Source organism: Macaca mulatta, chromosome 5 (assembly GCF_049350105.2).
Source record: "Macaca mulatta isolate MMU2019108-1 chromosome 5, T2T-MMU8v2.0, whole genome shotgun sequence".
NCBI lineage: Eukaryota > Metazoa > Chordata > Mammalia > Primates > Cercopithecidae > Macaca > Macaca mulatta.
The window spans coordinates 7,192,948-7,209,773 of NC_133410.1; the positions used below are offsets into that span (position 1 = coordinate 7,192,948).

The following is a 16,826-nucleotide window of genomic DNA, read 5'->3' on the forward strand; positions in this document are numbered from 1 at the left end:
GAGCGAGACTATCTCAAAAAAAAAGAAGTCAGCGTGACCAGCTAGGTTCTATTCCAGCAGTTCTCATAAGAAATGAAGAAAGGAGATAGGAGATGGAAGAGGTGAGTGTGACAGGAGGGAAACGCAATCTACAGGACCCAATCTACAGGATTGGGTGGAGGAAGAAGAGAAAGAAGTCAGGGGAGCTTCTGGGTCTCTGGTGCAGAGGCACGGATTGGTCATAATGCTGTAAATCAAGACCAGGCACATAGGGGAAGGTTTGGATGCAGCCAGTAAAGGTAGTTCATGCCAGGCCTGATGCAAAGGGCTTCACATATTCATACTCACAACTACTCCATATGGTAGATATAATTATTCCCATTTTATAGATAGGGAAACTGAAGCTCAGATATGAATAAGTTGCTCACTGTTGCTCACGGGGCAGTAGAGCCAGGATGTTAACCAGTTCCCTCTGGTTCCGGAGCACAGTGGAAGAGCAGCATAATGGTTCAGTGCTGGAGATCTAAAGCTTCACCATTAAGGTTCTTCTGTTGACTTCACTTCTTCTTATCTGGGTCCTTATAGTTTTTCTGCACAATTGACATTCTTTCAAATTCAATGTAAAAAACAAACAGTGCCTTAATTCCATCATGCAAGAGTATTCTGTTCATTGCTAACAGGTCACTGCATCCAGCCCACACTCAAAAAGAAGGGATTATACAAGGGCAGGAATGTCAGGAAGTGAGAATTACTAGGTCCACATCTGAGACTTCCTCCCAATCTGTCTTCTGGCCCCCATGATTGATGACCCTCTCCCGTGCAAATTACAATCACCCCCTCCCATGGTTCTTAAAAATCTCATGACAGCATTAGCTCAAAGTCTGGAATCTCATCATCCGAACCAGATCCAGGTGTGGATGAGGCTCCTTGGCTGTATTTCCCATAATCTGTAGGTCTATGAAGCTAAAGAAGGAAGATATCTTCTCGACCCTCCTGACATACAACATGCAGGGGTGGACCTGACATTTCTATTCAAAAAGGGGAAAATAGAAGGCACCAAGGAGTCACTGGTTCATGGCGGTTCTGCCATCTGGCTGGGAAATGTTGGCAGTTCCTTGATTGAGTCTCAAAGCCTGAGAATAAGTCTCCATAGCTCTTGGCTCTACCTTCTGAGCTCCTGCTTCCATCCTTTGAGTCGTCCGTCGTTTTTCATGAAAGGTCGTGCATGTCTGTCGCAGCTGAGTGGTTTTCTCAGCCTGCTTCTTGCTCAGTAGAATTTTGGGGATCAGCCAGGCATGGTGGCTCACGCCTGTAATCCCAGCATTTTGGGAGGTTGAGGCGGGCAGATCACCTGAGTTCAGAAGTTTGAGACCAGCCTGGCCAACATGGTGAAACCCTACCTCTACTAAAAATACAAAAACAAAAAACAAAACAAAAAAAACTAGCCAGGCAGTTGCCTGTAATCCCAGCTACTTGGGAGGCTGAGGCAGGAGAATCACTTGAATGTGGGAGGTGGAGGTTGCAGTGAGATGAGATCATGTCACTACACTCCAACCTGGGTGACAGTGAGACCCCGTCTCAAAAAAAAAAAGAGTTTTGGGATCCAACTGCTTCTTTTCATATCACATGCCTGTGTTCAGTCTCAGCTTCAAGTATTTTGCTAAGGCAACTCTCCTAAAAATCTGTGGGCCTCCTGTGAATCTCACTGGGGTTCACACTGTAAGACAAAAGGCACCCACCAATTTCTTTCAGATAATCCCTCCGCTACCCTGATGAGAGAGCTGAGAGACACAACGGCAAGCTTCCTAGAGGCCCTGTAGTTTGACTGAGACGGTCCACAGGCATAGCCTTCATCGCTTTGAAATGTCTCTTTAAAAAAATGTGTTTTTTAATTTTTTTGAGACTTAGTCTCATTCTGTCACCCAGGCTGGAGTGCAGTGGTGCAATCTTGGCTCATTGCAGCCCCCATCTCCTGGGTTCAACTGATTCTTGTGCCTTAGCCTCCCGAGTAGCTGGGACTGTAGGCATGCGCCACCACGCCTGGCTAATTTTTGTATTTTTAGTAGAGACGGGTTTCACCATGTTGGCCAAGCTGATCTCGAACTCCTGACCTCAAGTGATCTGCCTGCCTCAGCCTCCCAAAGTGCTGGGATTATAGGTATGAGCCACTGTACCTGGCCTAAAGGGTTCCTATTTAAAGGATCTCTTTACTGTGACTGATAACACTGGGAGGCACCACCCCTCACCTTTCTGAGTTCTTACCAAGGGACTGTAGAGTCACATCCTTGGTTTCATCCCAAGACTGTTGATGGCTGCTTCTCGCCTCCTGTGAGGACTCACTGGCAATGTCCTCAGAGGCCCTATTTCTTCTTAGAGTCCATTCAAGGCTATTTAAAATGCTGTTTCAGAATTCATTCTCTGCCTGGTTCCAGAGCCTCTTCCATATATTTAGATATCTTTTATGGTAACACCCTCCTTCTGGTAGCAAAACCTGTACTAGTCATCCATGATTGCATAACAAATTACTTCAGAACATAGCATCTTAAAGCAAATTATCTCATGGTCCTATGGGTCTGGACTCCAGGTGCAGCTCAGCTCTTTCTGGCTGAGGGTCTCACAGGCCATAGTGAGTGGCAGGTGGGGCGGTGAGCATCTCAAGGCTCAACTCGTGCGGGATTTGCATCCAGCCTCTCGTAGGTGGTGTATTTCTGGATTTAGCTCCTTGCTAGCTGTCAGGCTAATGTGATGGTCTGTTCTTTGCTGGCTGCTGGCCAGAGGCCTCCCTCAGTTCCTTGCACATGGGCAGCCCCAGCGAGGCAGCTTCCTTCAGAGCAGATTAACCAAAGAGCAATAGGTGAGCAGGTCGGCAGCCAGAGTCTCTGTAACCTGACCTTGGGAGTGACAGCCCAACCCTTTTGTCTTGCTCTGCTCATCAGAAGCAAGGTGCTGGGTCCAGCCCATACTCCAGGGGAGGGGACCCCGCAGAGTCTTGAAAAGCAGGAGGCAGGATCACTGGGAGTCGTCTTAGAAGTTGCTGCCACACAAATCTTAGCTGATTTTAAACTTTCTAAAAATGGAACCATACAGCACACACACTCTCTTATGTCTGGGTCCATTTGCTCAATCCGAGGCATGTGAGATCCATCCTTTGGCCAGGCGTAGCACTAGCTTTTTCTATTTCATCGCTGTGTAGAATTCCATTGCACGAATCTGCACAGTGTATTCTCCAGTGGTTGGATATTTGGATAGTTTCACATTTGGGACCGTGATGCGTGAGGCTTCGGTGCTTGTTCTTGCTCCACTCTTGTTCAGCCTTTTATTAAACATAGGTTCACATCTTTCGCTGGTATATACCTAAGAGAGGAATGGCTGGGTGTGTGTAGATTCAGCTTTGGTGGTTACTACTACACAGTTTTCCAACGTGCACTCGCACCCCCACCAGTGTGGCAGAGGCCCAGCCCCCAGCTCCTGAGTGACACATCAGGGGCTTGGCTCTCCCCACTGCCCTCACTGCCAGCAGAGATTTCGCTGTTCCAGCTGCAGCACATCTTTTGGACATCTGCTTTCCAGCTTTCAACATTTTGTTCCTGTGGTCTTCTCTGTATTTTCTTGGTTCCTGTGTATCCTTGGTATCCTGTGTATTTCTAAGTTCCTGTTGTGACTTCAGTGTGTTTTGGAAGGCAGTGAAACAAATGCATATGTGTAGTCCGTTATTTCGACTAGAAATCCTACTCTCATTTTTGTTTTTCCTCATTATGTCATCTTTCATCCTCCCTTCTTCCCCTCTCCTCCCTCCCTCCTGCCTTTCTTCCCTTCCTCCCCTTCTCTCTATTCCCCTTCCCTCCCCTGCCCTCCCCCTCCTTACTTCCTCTTTCCTTCCAGAATGGTAACTGACATCTAAACAATTTCACATAGGGATTTCTCGGTATTCTAAGATCCTTTTGTAAACATTTTCTAAAAATGCTTTGTAAACAGCGTCTTCAGTAGCTGAAATTATTCCATTGTTTACTTAAATCTACCCAGCTGTTAGACTTTGAAATGGTTTCCCATTTATATTCTTGTAACAGCCTGGAGCATAATAACCACAGACGCACAGTTGAAATTGTGATTTCCTTTCATGGTTGATGGGGCCCGGGGTTCATGACGGGGTCATGTCCAAGAACAATGACACACACGCTGAGGAAGTTAAAATTAGCAACAGCACAGCTGGCATCTGGGCAATGTCAAACTTTTTTTTTTTTTTTTTTTTTTTAGAAATTAAAGTGTTCCTGGGACAAAGCAACTTTGGGCCAGATGGATTTGAATCTGGGCCATCAGCTCAGGGAGCCATTTCAAGGTTATATGATAAGTTTGAGGTAGTGGTTTCCTGCCAGAAAGACAGATGCCAAGAAGAGGCAGCTGAAGTAGAGATGAGAGCCGGGTGCCGATTAATGAGCGGGCGCTCGCTCATCAGGTTTTGTGCTGAGCGTGTTTCGTATGCTCGCTCATCTGATCAGCGCAGTCACTCTGCAATACAAGCACTGGTATCCCCAGTGTACAGAAGAGAAGACTGAGGCTCAGAGAGCTTGACCAGCCTGCCCAAAGTCACAGAGGAGGCTGTTCTGGATCTGGACTTCCAGTTTTGGGACCTTTGATTTCAATGTCAAAGACTGGAGTAGGATTCCTAGTTGAAGATATCCATGTTGTACCCAAACACCACGTTTCTTCTCAGAGGAGAGCCCTGCAGGGAGACTCCGAGATCGAGAGGGTGGTGGGTGGTCTTGGAAGCTCGTGTCTTATAATCCTGCTGCCTCTCATTGATCCCGGGAGATTCAACATAAAGCAGGTGCAGATGGAGCCATGCAGGGCTGCAAAGGGGAAGGTGGATGGGTGTGTAGTGGAGGGGACACAGGTCACTGCCGCCACCCAGCACACTGTTAACCTGGTGCAAGCCACTCACCTCTGTGGGACCCAGCTGTCCCCTCTGTCTAACCAGGGGGTTGGAGGAGTCACTTCTCCCAGCTCTGGCATCCTCTAATCACTGACTCATTCGTTCTTGTCTTGTAGGAACAAAAGCGGATCCTAGACATGGGCATCACGGGTCCCGAGGGCCATGCCCTGAGCAGACCTGAAGAGGTAAGGACTCCCGAACTCAGGCATGACTCTGACACTCACCACTGAGCACTCACCTTGATGCTCTTCCAGCTGGAACAGCCCAGCCAGGACCCGGCTCCGTCCCATGTCCTCTCCCAGACCATCCCAAACCATATTGTCTTCCCCGGGAACCCTGGGGCCTGCTGGCTGGAGAAGCCAGGAAGAGGTGCTGCCTCTCCCAGGGTCCTGGAACTTCACTCCAAGGCCCCGTGGGTGCTTCAGTGTCCCAAGTGGATACGGATTCTCACGGAGGACTTTGCATAGTGGATGATAGGAAAGTGGAGCCGCATGCCCAAGCCCAGCACCCAGGAGACAACGCCCACTGCCTGCCCTGCTCCCAAGCCTCGAAGAAGGATGACTTCCCCTGGAGTGGCTCTGTGTATCTGTGTGTGTGTGTGTGAGAGAGTGTGTGAGTGTGTGAGTGTGTGTATGTGTGTGTATGTGTGTGAGAGTGTGTGTGTGTATGTGTGTGAGAGTGTGTGAGAGTGTGTGCGCGTATGTGTGTGTGTGTGTGTGTGAGAGTGTGTGTGTGTGTGAGAGTGTGTGAGAGTGTGTGTGTGTATGTGTGTGAGAGTGTGTATGTTTGTGAATGTGTGTGTATGTGTGTGAGAGTGTGAGTGTGTATGTGTGTGAGAGTGTGTGTATGTGTGTGAGAGTGTGTGTATGTGTGTGAGAGTGTGTGAGTGTATGTGTGTGAGAGTGTGTGAGTGTGTGTATGTGTGTGAGAGTGTGTGAGAGTGTGTGTATGTGTGTGAGAGTGTGTGAGAGTGTGTGTATGTGTGTGAGTGCGTGTGTGTGTATGTGTGTGAGTGCACGAGTGTGTGAGAGTGTGTGTGAGAGTGTGTATGTGAGTGTGTGTGTGTGTGAGTGGGTGTGTGTGCATGTGCACACACCCACAGGGAGTGTGGAAGGAGGAAGGCAAGCTGATCTGGCATGGAATGGAGTGGGCACCCTGGAAGCCATCCTTTGAGTTGAGGACACTTTCTTCTTTTTACTTTCTTTCTTTCCTTTCTTTTCTTTTCTTTTTTTTTTTTTTTTTTTTTTGAGATGGAGTCTCTCCCTGTTGCCCAGACTAGGGTGCAGTGGTATGATCTTGATCTCAGTTCACTGCTGCTGCCTCCACTTCTTGGGTTCAAGTGATTCTCCTGCCTTAGCCTCCCAAGTAGCTAGAACTACTAGGCACAGGCCTGTGCCACCACACCTGGCTAATTTGTGTGTTTTCTTTCTTTCTTTTTTTTTTTTTTTTGGGATGGAGTCTCGCTCTGTCGCCCAGGCTGTAGTGCAGTGGCGTGATCTCAGCTCACTGCAAGCTCCACCTCCCAGGTTCACACCATTCTCCTGCCTCAGCCTCCCAAGTAGCTGGGACTACAGGTGCCCACCACCACGCCCAGCTAACTTTTTGTATTTTTAGTAGAGATGATGTTTCACCGTGTTAGCCAGGATGGTCTTAATCTTCTGATCTCATGAAGAGAGACTGGGTTTCACCATGTTGGCCAGTCTGGTCTCAAACTTTCGACCTCAAGTGATCCATCCATCTTGGCCTCCCAAAGTGCTGGGATTACAGGTGTGAGCCACCATGCCTGACCAAGTTGAGGACATTTTCTGTTGCCCTTATCAGGTCATTACTGAGTCTCCTGGGCCCGTGCCCTGGGCCTGGTGTCTGCCGGACACGGGACACAGACGTGAGTGGACATGTTCCATGTCCTGAGGGGCTTGAGATCCCACCCAGTGCTCTTCATGAGCTTCATGGCCCAGGGATGGCCACGAGCTGTGTGTTCCTGGCCCATAGTGAGGTCAGGACGGAACCGGGAGGCAGTGGTATAAAGTTGTGTAGCGCTTGGATGTTGCAGCTGTATCCCAGCATGAGACCAGTGCCCCGCCCCAGAGAGCAGGGGCACTGTCAAGCGCTGTTGGACTCCGTATGTCCTTCTCATTCGATGGAGCAGATTTCCCTTCTGACCACATTTAGTTAAGGAAAATGGAGATGGGTGGTAGCTGTGCCCCCAGCCTTCCCTCCTGTGACACTGTGTGTGCTGTGTTCAGCTGGAGGCCGAGGCGGTGTTCCGGGCCATCACCATTGCGGGCCGGATCAACTGCCCTGTGTACATCACCAAGGTCATGAGCAAGAGTGCAGCTGACATCATCGCTCTGGCCAGGAAGAAAGGTATGCAGCCGGCCCTGGGCCTTCTAGGGCAGCTGGGGCCTGGAAGGGGGTGTCCTGCAGGTTCAAGTTCACTCCCTCCCAAACTCAGACAGAGTTCTGTCTGAGGAGGGAGAGGTGAAGGGGGGATGCTCCTGACACAAGGATGGTGGCTGGAATTCTTTGGTCCCATTGACCCTAGGACCCTAGGACCCTAGGACATTCACCTTGATAAGTTCAGCTCCATTGAAAGAGGATTTTAATCATATATTATATTTAATCTAATGGATCCAAATATTCAGCATGTCATCAATGTAAAAATCATTAATATTTTGCATGATGTTTTCTGTACTCTCTTCAAAATTCCGTGTATATTTTACATGTACACAACTCAGTTCAGACTAACCACAGCCTCAGGTTATTGGTGGCCACATGCGGCTCAGGACTGCCTTATTGGACAGAGCAGCCGTGGACCCCAAACACGTTGTTTCAGTGTTTTTAAGGGCAAGCTGACAAGTAGAGGCTAGAACAGCACAGCTTGCCTGAAACTAGCCCCGTTTTGAAGATAAGGAGACCCGGGCTCAGAGAGGTTATGGAAATCTGGAAGCAGTACCAGCCGGGAGTGGGTGAGCAGGCAGGTTCTGGAGCCACAGGAAGCCATAAGGTGGTCACTAGCCCCACATGGCTATTTAAATTTAAATTAAGTAATGTTAAATAAAATGAACAAGTTAGTTCCTCAGTGGCACCAGCCACACCAGCTTAAGAGCCACATGTGGCCAGTGGTTGCTGGTTGGGCAGCTGTGATGTAGGGCACCTGCCTCACTGCAGAGAGCGCTGCTTGATGGGCTGCCCTAGAGCCGGGCAGAGCTCACAGCCGCCTCTCCTGCTGGGCAGCAGGTGGCCTCGGGCGAGGGCAGCAGGGTCTCTCGGGCCACATCTCTTGCCCTTGGTCTCTAATGCAAAGATCTTTCCTGGGAGCCCCAGCTTCCGCCTGCAGGCTTTTCTGGAAGAAACCCGCCTGGCCCACTCCATGAAAGGCAAGTGGGAACTTCTGGGAAGCTGGTACTCGGGATGCTGGTACTCGGGAAGCCGCCCTCTGGCCCTGGGCTGATAGAAACACATCCAACTCGCTTTCCCCTGGGGTGGGACGACCCCGAGGCGTGTTCCCGAGCAGGACTGAGTGCCGAGGCCCTCCACTGTGCCTCGATGAGAAATCTTCCTTTATTGGCTGCTTTCCCTGCCTTATGTCACTTCCTCAATCCCCAGCCAGTGTTTCCTGGAATCACCTCCCAAATAAGATGCTTGAACTAGAGTCCTAAGATCTGCTTCCAGCAGATCCCAAACCGAGACAGCAAATCGTGGCTCCGTGCCTTGGCTTACGAATCTATAAAAGGACATAATAATGTCCAAACCCTAAAAGCAACAGCTGTATCCACAAGGTTGCTGGGTGAGTCAGCTGCCGTCCGCCCCACGGAGCGCTTGGCGGGGTGTGGACAATGTGATGGAACCGGGCCTGACACCCAAGGTCCCTGCGGTGCAGGCGGTGATGCCTGTGAGAACGGCGGCCAGTATTCCGGCCTTCAGCCAGCCCCGTTCTCCCTCCACAGTCTTCCGATTTTGTGCCTTTGACATCTGCCTCAAGAGAGTATTTGCTTTTAACCAGGCTTGTTTGTGTTTGCCCCTCCCAAGGGCCCCTAGTGTTTGGCGAGCCCATTGCCGCCAGCCTGGGGACCGATGGCACCCATTACTGGAGCAAGAACTGGGCCAAGGCTGCGGCGTTTGTGACCTCCCCTCCCCTGAGCCCGGACCCCACCACGCCGGACTACTTGACCTCCCTGCTGGCCTGGTGAGACCTGTGAGAATGTGGGGCTGGGGGAGGCAGCTGGGGCCTTTGGAGGCAGAGAGTTAATGGTGGGAATCCGCAGGCTGGTTTGGACTCATGATTATAGAGGAGGCTCTGCCCCGTGCTCTGAAAGGACAGCGCTTGTGTGGCTTACAACAGGCCTTCAGGGACCTGAAGATCTGTGGCGTCCAGTGACTGTTCCATTCACATCTATTGACCTCCTCCTGTTGAGCCAAGCTACTGTTAAGCACCTGCTCTGTGGCAGGCACCATGGTGTATTGGGAAGCACTCAGGATTAGGGATGGAGACAAGGCTGTGTCACCCTGGACCTGGGACATCACCCGTAACACCTCTTGGTCCCCCTCATTTTACTCAAAGCGGGAGCAGACAGTACCTGTGGCAGAGCTGCCTATGAGACAGTGCAGGAAAACGACCTGGAACCGAGGGCTCCAGAAGTGGCCGCTGCTGCCTCTGCTGCGCACCTGCTGTGGTGCACGCACACCGTGCAGCCCAGCACCTCAGCCCCTTCCCTTCTGTTAGCCACCACGAGGGACGAGCACTTAGCAATAGCAAGGCCACACAGCAAGCCTAAGTGTCCAGGCCGCTCTGGAAGCAGAGATGCATGCTTAGAACCCACCGGGAGGTTTGCAGAAGGCTTTCTGGAGGAGGTGGCATCGAGACTAAGGCTCGGGGATGCGTAAGAGTTTGCCCAATAGGGGAGGATAAGACGGGGCTTCTTGGCAGAAGGAACCTTGGAGGAGGGGGCAGCGGTGTGCACCCACGTGGAAATCACTGTCCCCCTGATGATACAGAAACCCTTGACTGGCATAGCCAAGGACTTACTCAACATCTGCAGTCCGATGTCTGGTGGGCAGCTCACGTTTACAGAGAACTGCAGATCTTCCCCCGTAAAGCTGCTACCCCCGCAGTCTTGCCCATCTCAGGAAATGCCAGGAACACGGACCAGAGGCCCTGGAGTCTGACGATGCCTCACCTGTCTGCTGTGGCCATCCTGGCTCAGGCCACCGTCCTCCCTGGCTTCCTACTAAGCCTTTCTGTTTCCACGCAGGCCCACCCGCCCGCTACCCATCACAGTCTGCTCTCAGACATTTAGAACCTAGGTTAGATCAAACACCCCTCTGCTCGGAACCAGTAAGTCCTCTCCCGGTGAAACCCAAGTCCCCACAACGTCCCACGAGGCAGAACTCAATCCGGTGCACATGCCCTGACCAACCTCCCTCCCTGGGCCTCCTCTGCCCTTGGCTCCCTTGGTCCAGTCCCGGCTTCATGCTGACCCTGAACCCCAGGCAGGACCCTGCCTCAGGGCCTTTCCACTCATGGGAACCCCTGGCTAGTTCTCTCTTTCTTAGACACCACATGGTTTGCTCTATGACTTCCTTCAGATCTTTGCTGGAAGGCTCCTTCTCAGTGATGTAATTTTCTGATTATTCTCCTGATAACGGCATCCCCAGCCTGTCCCCAGCACGCCTCACCCCACCTGCTTTAGTTGAATCCCTGACACTCGCTCTGACAGCGCCCATGTGCCCCATTTGCCTCTGCTTATTGCCAGTCTCCTCCATCCCTCAGTAGAGCTGACACATGCAGAAGCTCTTTCTGTTCTTAGATGCACTCCCTATGCCTTAAATTGTACCAGGCACTTAGGAAGCACGCAACACAGTTTTGTTGAATAAATGAGTGAAGATAACTTCTAAATATATTCCTCTGCATTTAGGTAATGGCTAACATTTCCTGGGCCTCTGGATTGGAGGACAGCCTCACCCTCTTCACCCTTCATTTAGAACCACAAATAATGGTCCATTCGTTTTTATATTTTATTTTATTTTATTTTATTTTATTTTATTTTATTTCATTTTATTTTTTGAGACTGAGTTTTGCTCTTGTCGCCCAGGCTGGAGTGCAATGGCGCAATCTTGGCTCACTGCAACCTCCACCTCCTGGGTTCAAGTAATTCTCCTGCCTTAGCCTCTGAGTAGCTGGGATTACAAGGGCCCACCACCACGCCTGGCTAATTTTTTTTTTTTTTGGTTTGTTTTTTAGTAGAGACAAGGTTTTGCTGTGTTGGTCAGGCTGGTCTCGAACTCCTGACCTCAGGTGATCCACCTGCCATGGTCTCCCAAAGTGCTGGGATTACAGGTGTGAGCCAACACACTCGGCCTCTTCCATTCATTTTACTGTCTTAGGTGTTCAGCTCAGGGCACCTGATGTATCAAAGAGTATATGTTTTTGAAACAGTTTTTGAAACACCAGGGGATGAAAGGGTAAATCCCAGTGAACTTGTGCCACTTTGCTATAACCAGTGAATAGTGTTTGTTCTGCAAGCACAGCACAAACACACTGGCCAGCCCTTGTGCCAACTGCCTTGTGTCAAGAAGACAAATGTCAGCACACATTTCTCGCTTTGTAACATGCAGAGCATGGGGCCAGTGATATCCCTGGGACTTGTGAGGCGTGCAGGCACACTCTGGAGAGTTTCTCTGTTACCCACTGGCTTCCTTATCTATTCGTTCATTCACTGGCTGCACTGCATGTACCTGTCTGAAGTCGGGATTTGCCTTCAAAATGAACTAAGGTCTGAACTCCACCTTGTTTTGTCCTTGCCAGTGGGGACTTGCAGGTCACAGGCAGCGGCCACTGTCCCTACAGCACTGCCCAGAAGGCGGTGGGCAAGGACAACTTCACCCTGATCCCCGAGGGTGTCAACGGGATAGAGGAGCGGATGACCGTCGTCTGGGACAAGGCGGTGGTAAGGCTGGATCTGTTCTCAGGAGCGTTCGAGAAAAACCCTACCTGCCCTGTGAAAGCCAATGCATTACGCACGCTGGGTTCTTAAAAGTTCCCTTCTTACATGGAGGCAGAAGCAGATATACTAGGAGGGCGCAGGAGGGAACGCGTAACTTGTGAGAAAGTAGCTCAAGTCCAGGAGAGGCCTCTGCATTCGCGGATGTCACCCTTGTCCTTTATATCTTAAGATTGAAAAATGTTTTGTTTTGTTTTGTTTCCCAACCACGTCTTAGTTCATGTGAAAATGGCTCTGGGCCGGGCGCGGTGGCTCAAGCCTGTAATCCCAGCACTTTGGGAGGCCGAGACGGGTGGATCACGAGGTCAGGAGATCGAGACCATCCTGGCTAACATGGTGAAACCCCGTCTCTACTAAAAAAAATACAAAAAACTAGCCGGGCGAGGTGGCGGGCACCTGTAGTCCCAGCTACTCGGGAGGCTGAGGCAGGAGAATGGCATAAACCCGGGAGGCGGAGCTTGCAGTGAGCTGAGATCCGGCCACTGCACTCCAGCCTGGGCGACAGAGCGAGACTCGTCTCAAAAAAAAAAAAAAAAAAAAAAATGGCTCTGTAACTCTGTGTGTATGCACGGGCACACGTGTTAGGAGTTGGGGTGTGGAGTGGGTAGAGAGAAGAAGAGCTGCAGAGGAAGAGCTGGGTTTCACTCTGATCACTGACCTGAAACCAAAGATTTTTATCTTCTGTTAAACTTGGGCCTGGTGACATGGACAAGATGTCATCGTGGCTCTTGTGTCAACATACCTCTGTGCGGTTAATTAAATGTCCTCTCTGATGAGGCTGGGCCCTTTGGGGTTCTTGACGATGGCACGTTTTTAGCTGGGAGAGGAGAGAATTCCAAGCCTTGCAAGGACTCCAGCTGGCAGGCTTCCATTTGTGCCCAGCCACCCCTCCTCCTGGCCCCATTATGAGATGCTCTTCTCATCTGTGGGTCTTGCCTTTAGGCTACTGGCAAAATGGATGAGAACCAGTTTGTTGCTGTCACCAGCACCAATGCAGCCAAGATCTTTAACTTGTACCCAAGGAAAGGGCGGATTGCTGTGGGCTCGGACGCTGACGTGGTCATCTGGGACCCCGACAAGGTGAAGACCATAACAGCCAAAAGTCACAAGTCGGTAAGTCCTGGCCTATTTGTGCTGCTGAGATAAGTGATTCTTCACTGTAACCATTTTAAAAGACTAATTAAAATGATTTATGAATTTTCCACCTAGAATGTGATCTGATACATAGCCTGACTGGAGAGACTGGGAGGAGGGATTTGAGCAGGCTCAGTTAAGCTGCTTCTCCTCTCTCTGCCTCTCTCTGTCCTGCCCGTGGATGCACGCGTTGCCAGCCATCTGATACTGCTTCTAATGTGTAAGCTTCAGGGCTCAGCGAGGGAAAGTATTAGGTCTAAGGTTCTCCATTTAATTATCAAGCTAGAAAGGATTTTATTTGGTATATTAGAAAACTCCCACTCAGTTTTGTGGCTGGCTGCTCATAGGAAAAGGTTGGCCCTAAAGTGCATACTTTTTCACATTCCATGCCTATCATTATGGGCCATTTCTGCTTTGTATCTTATATGCTTTTGATTTCTCCACTCATCCAGCAACCTACCAAAGATGCATGCACAGAAAGGGCGCGTGCAGAGATGGCAGAAGAGACCTGTGCCTCCCTGAAGGGCTTGCTTTAACACCTTGTGCACGGCCAGCAGTGGCCTTGGGTCTGGATTAACAATTACACGCACAGACCCAAGAGGCCACAGTGGTCCCTGGCTCACTGGAGTCTGTGCAAGCACACAGGCCAGAAGCAGGGCATATGCACACCGTGATGGAGCTGCAGTGGGTGTTCCCATAGTCCCTGGGCTCACATACTGGAGAAGGAGACCACAGATATGGGGACAGGACGCCAGGCACAAGGAAGTTTCATAAGAAAGCCACAGGAAACACTTGTAGCAGCTCATGGGCATGGCCCTGGAGTATCCACTTGGCTGCAAGAGACACGGCCTACAGAAGCAGAGGTCTTAGCTGCTCACTGACCTTGTCCGGCTCACCAATCCAGGTCATTCTTACAATACACAATGCTCCCTGGTAACACTTGCTTCTCACAGTCCCCATCTCCGGGGAACAGGGTGCCTGAGATCATCTTCTCATGGAGAAAGGTTTCTGCCACTCACATGTACAGTCCAGCAGGGCATGCAATTCTACTATTTATTATTATGAATTATTTCATGTGTGTACACACTGCTTGGGGTCTGTGCACATAGGAGAAGCAATGGGAGAACATCTGAGAGGGTCTTGTCAGTGACAGGGTGTCTTGGTCCATTTTGTGCTACTGTAATAGATACCACAGACTGGGTAATTTATAAAGAAAATAAATTTATTTGACTCATGGTTCTGGAGGCTGGGAATTTCAATATTAAAATGCCGGCATCTGGCAAAGGTCTTCTTGCTGAGTTATCCCATGGCGGAGGGCAGAAGGACAAGAGAGGACAAGTGTGAAAGAAATATCAAGAGGACGCTGAATTCACTTTTATAACAAGCCCAGTCTCACAATAACTAACTCACTCCTGTGATAATAGCATTAACCCATTAATGAGGGCAGAGCCTTCATGACCTAATCAGCTCTTAATGATCTCACATTTTAGTAATATTGCAATGGCAATTAAATGTCCAGTTGAATTTTGAGGGGATATTCCGACCATAGCAGAGGGTGTGCACTCCCACTGCCATCTGGCTGTGGGAGCTGCTCCTTGCTTCGTAAGGTGATCCTCATCTAGAAAGGAACGTGAATGTCTGAGTTAGCCAGTCAAAGGTCAGCAGAAGAGGACCCAGAAGGAAGTAGACTGAGCTGGGATTGTCTCACTATTTCAATGTGGGATCAGGGGCCACACCAGATTCCATGCTTAGGAGTGGGCACTCCTGGATTATCATCACAATCCAGCCAAAGACTGTTTTGTAGTTACTCCGTGCTTAGCATTCTCCATGCGTCATCTCATTTAATCCTCAGGATCTTCTAAGTTAGGTATGTTGTTATTGATAAATGAGAAAATGGACAGACAGAGGACATGTACGTTAAGTTTCCTCTGGATGCTGTTACAAAGTGCCACAGGCTGGGTGGTTTAAACAAAAGAAATTTTGTCTCTTAAAGTTATGGAGGGTAGAAGGTGAAACCAAGGTGTTGGCAAGGTGTGCTCTCTCTGAAGGCTCTGGGAACAGATCCCTTCCAGGCCACTCGTCGTGTCTGACGTCCCCCGCAGTACTTGGTTCCACAGCGTGTAAAGCATCCCTTACATCTCTGCCTCTGTCATTGCCTGGCCTTCTCTGCTGTGTCTTCTCCTTTTGTGGATGCCAGTCATTGGATGTTGGGCCCACCACACCCCAGTGTGACCTCATCTTAACTTAATTACACCTGCAAAATCTCTGTTTCCAAATAAGGTCATATTCTGAGGTCATGGGGGTTAGGACTTCAACATATCTTTTTTTGGGAGCACGATTCAACCCATAACAATATGTAATATACCCAGGGTACCCATCTGGGAGGTAATTGTCTTCAGGTTAAACTCGGGGAAGCATCTCTTCTCTGCGTGAGGCAAGATTTGAATTATTTTCAGAGCAACAAGAGGGCAACTGAGGATACCATGAAGTGGTTTGACCAAAGGATTTTGTCTGTTTCATTTTCTTTGTCCAAAGCAATGCCATGCACATAATTGCAATTTTTTTCAGAACATGGATTGAGAAATGTTGTTAGAGGTTAGTTTTGTTTTTATATGTTTTTTAAAAATTACTTTTAACAATGAAGAGAGATCATTTCTTGAATACTGACCAGTGATTAGATTTTAGATCTACTTTTCTATAAAACACACCTTTTATTCTTTCCTATCGTTGTGGAAAACATTCACGTCAAAGTGCCACGTCATGGGTGTGCATACATATTTGTATATCATAGACTATCTGGATGTTTTAAACTTTCTTATCAAGATATAATTCACGTACCATAAATGTCACCATTTTCAAGTGTACAATTTAGTGGCTTTTCGTACATTGAGAAGGTTGTACAATCATCACTAATTCCAGAAGGTTTTCATCACCTCCAAAAAAACAAAACCCTGTGCCCATGAACAATCAGTCCCCCTCTCCCTCCCCCTAGCAACCAGTAACCTGCTTTCTGTTTCTGTGGATTTGCCTATTCTGGACATTTCATAGAAATGAAATCATCCAGTATGTGGCCTTTTATGTCTGGCTTCTACTTAGCATCATTTTTTTGAGGATCATCCATGCTATATCATGGATGGGTACCATGTTCCTTTGATGGCTGAATAATATCCCCTTGTAGGGAGGAACCACGTTTTGTTTATGCACACATCAGCTGACTGGCTGCTTTTCAAAGGGTGTAAAAGAAACCAGTCCTTCCTGGAGGGAACCAGGGAACAGGGGCTCATGGATGGGAGAGACAAGAGGTTTTTTAATCACGGTGTTTTGTGTTGTTTAAATTTTTACATTGTTTGTATATTACCTTTAAGAAAAGAAGGAATTGACATTTAAAATTTGGTGGTGTTGTGAAATGCAGGGTGTGGCATTTGTGATAGGACCGGGGCCTCCTCACATCTCGCAGCTTGAGACTCTCACCACAGCAAAGCATGTTCCTCACCCAAGCGTAGGGACAGCAGCCCAGATCCCCAAGGGCTGGCCAGTTTCAGCTGGGAGATGGGTGACTGGTTCCTTGCACCACCTCTCCGTATTCACAATTCACGTTTCCCTCGGCACAGTTATGAATCACTCCATAGTGGAGCCCCTTTAGGGTGAGGGAGAATTAGGTTAGCAAATGCTGACGCTGGAAATGCACTGTCTGCCTGGGTCCTGTGAGGCCGGCACAGTGTCAACAGCTGTGTGTAGGAGACGTGATTGCCTGGAACCCCCAAGAATGCACCTAAAAA

The 16,826-nt window shown here is 49.3% G+C and overlaps 1 protein-coding gene across 2 annotated transcripts in view; it reads left to right on the forward strand.

Moving 5' to 3' along the window:
* The window catches only part of CRMP1 (collapsin response mediator protein 1), a 72,120-nt gene that overhangs the window by 44,180 nt on the left and 11,114 nt on the right, over window positions 1-16,826 (forward strand). For both annotated transcript variants that reach the window (XM_028848101.2, NM_001266075.1), the window contains 5 exon segments: window positions 5,026-5,094; window positions 7,156-7,276; window positions 8,942-9,098; window positions 11,718-11,859; window positions 12,856-13,026. In XM_028848101.2, the coding sequence (XP_028703934.1) occupies window positions 5,026-5,094; window positions 7,156-7,276; window positions 8,942-9,098; window positions 11,718-11,859; window positions 12,856-13,026 (660 nt within the window).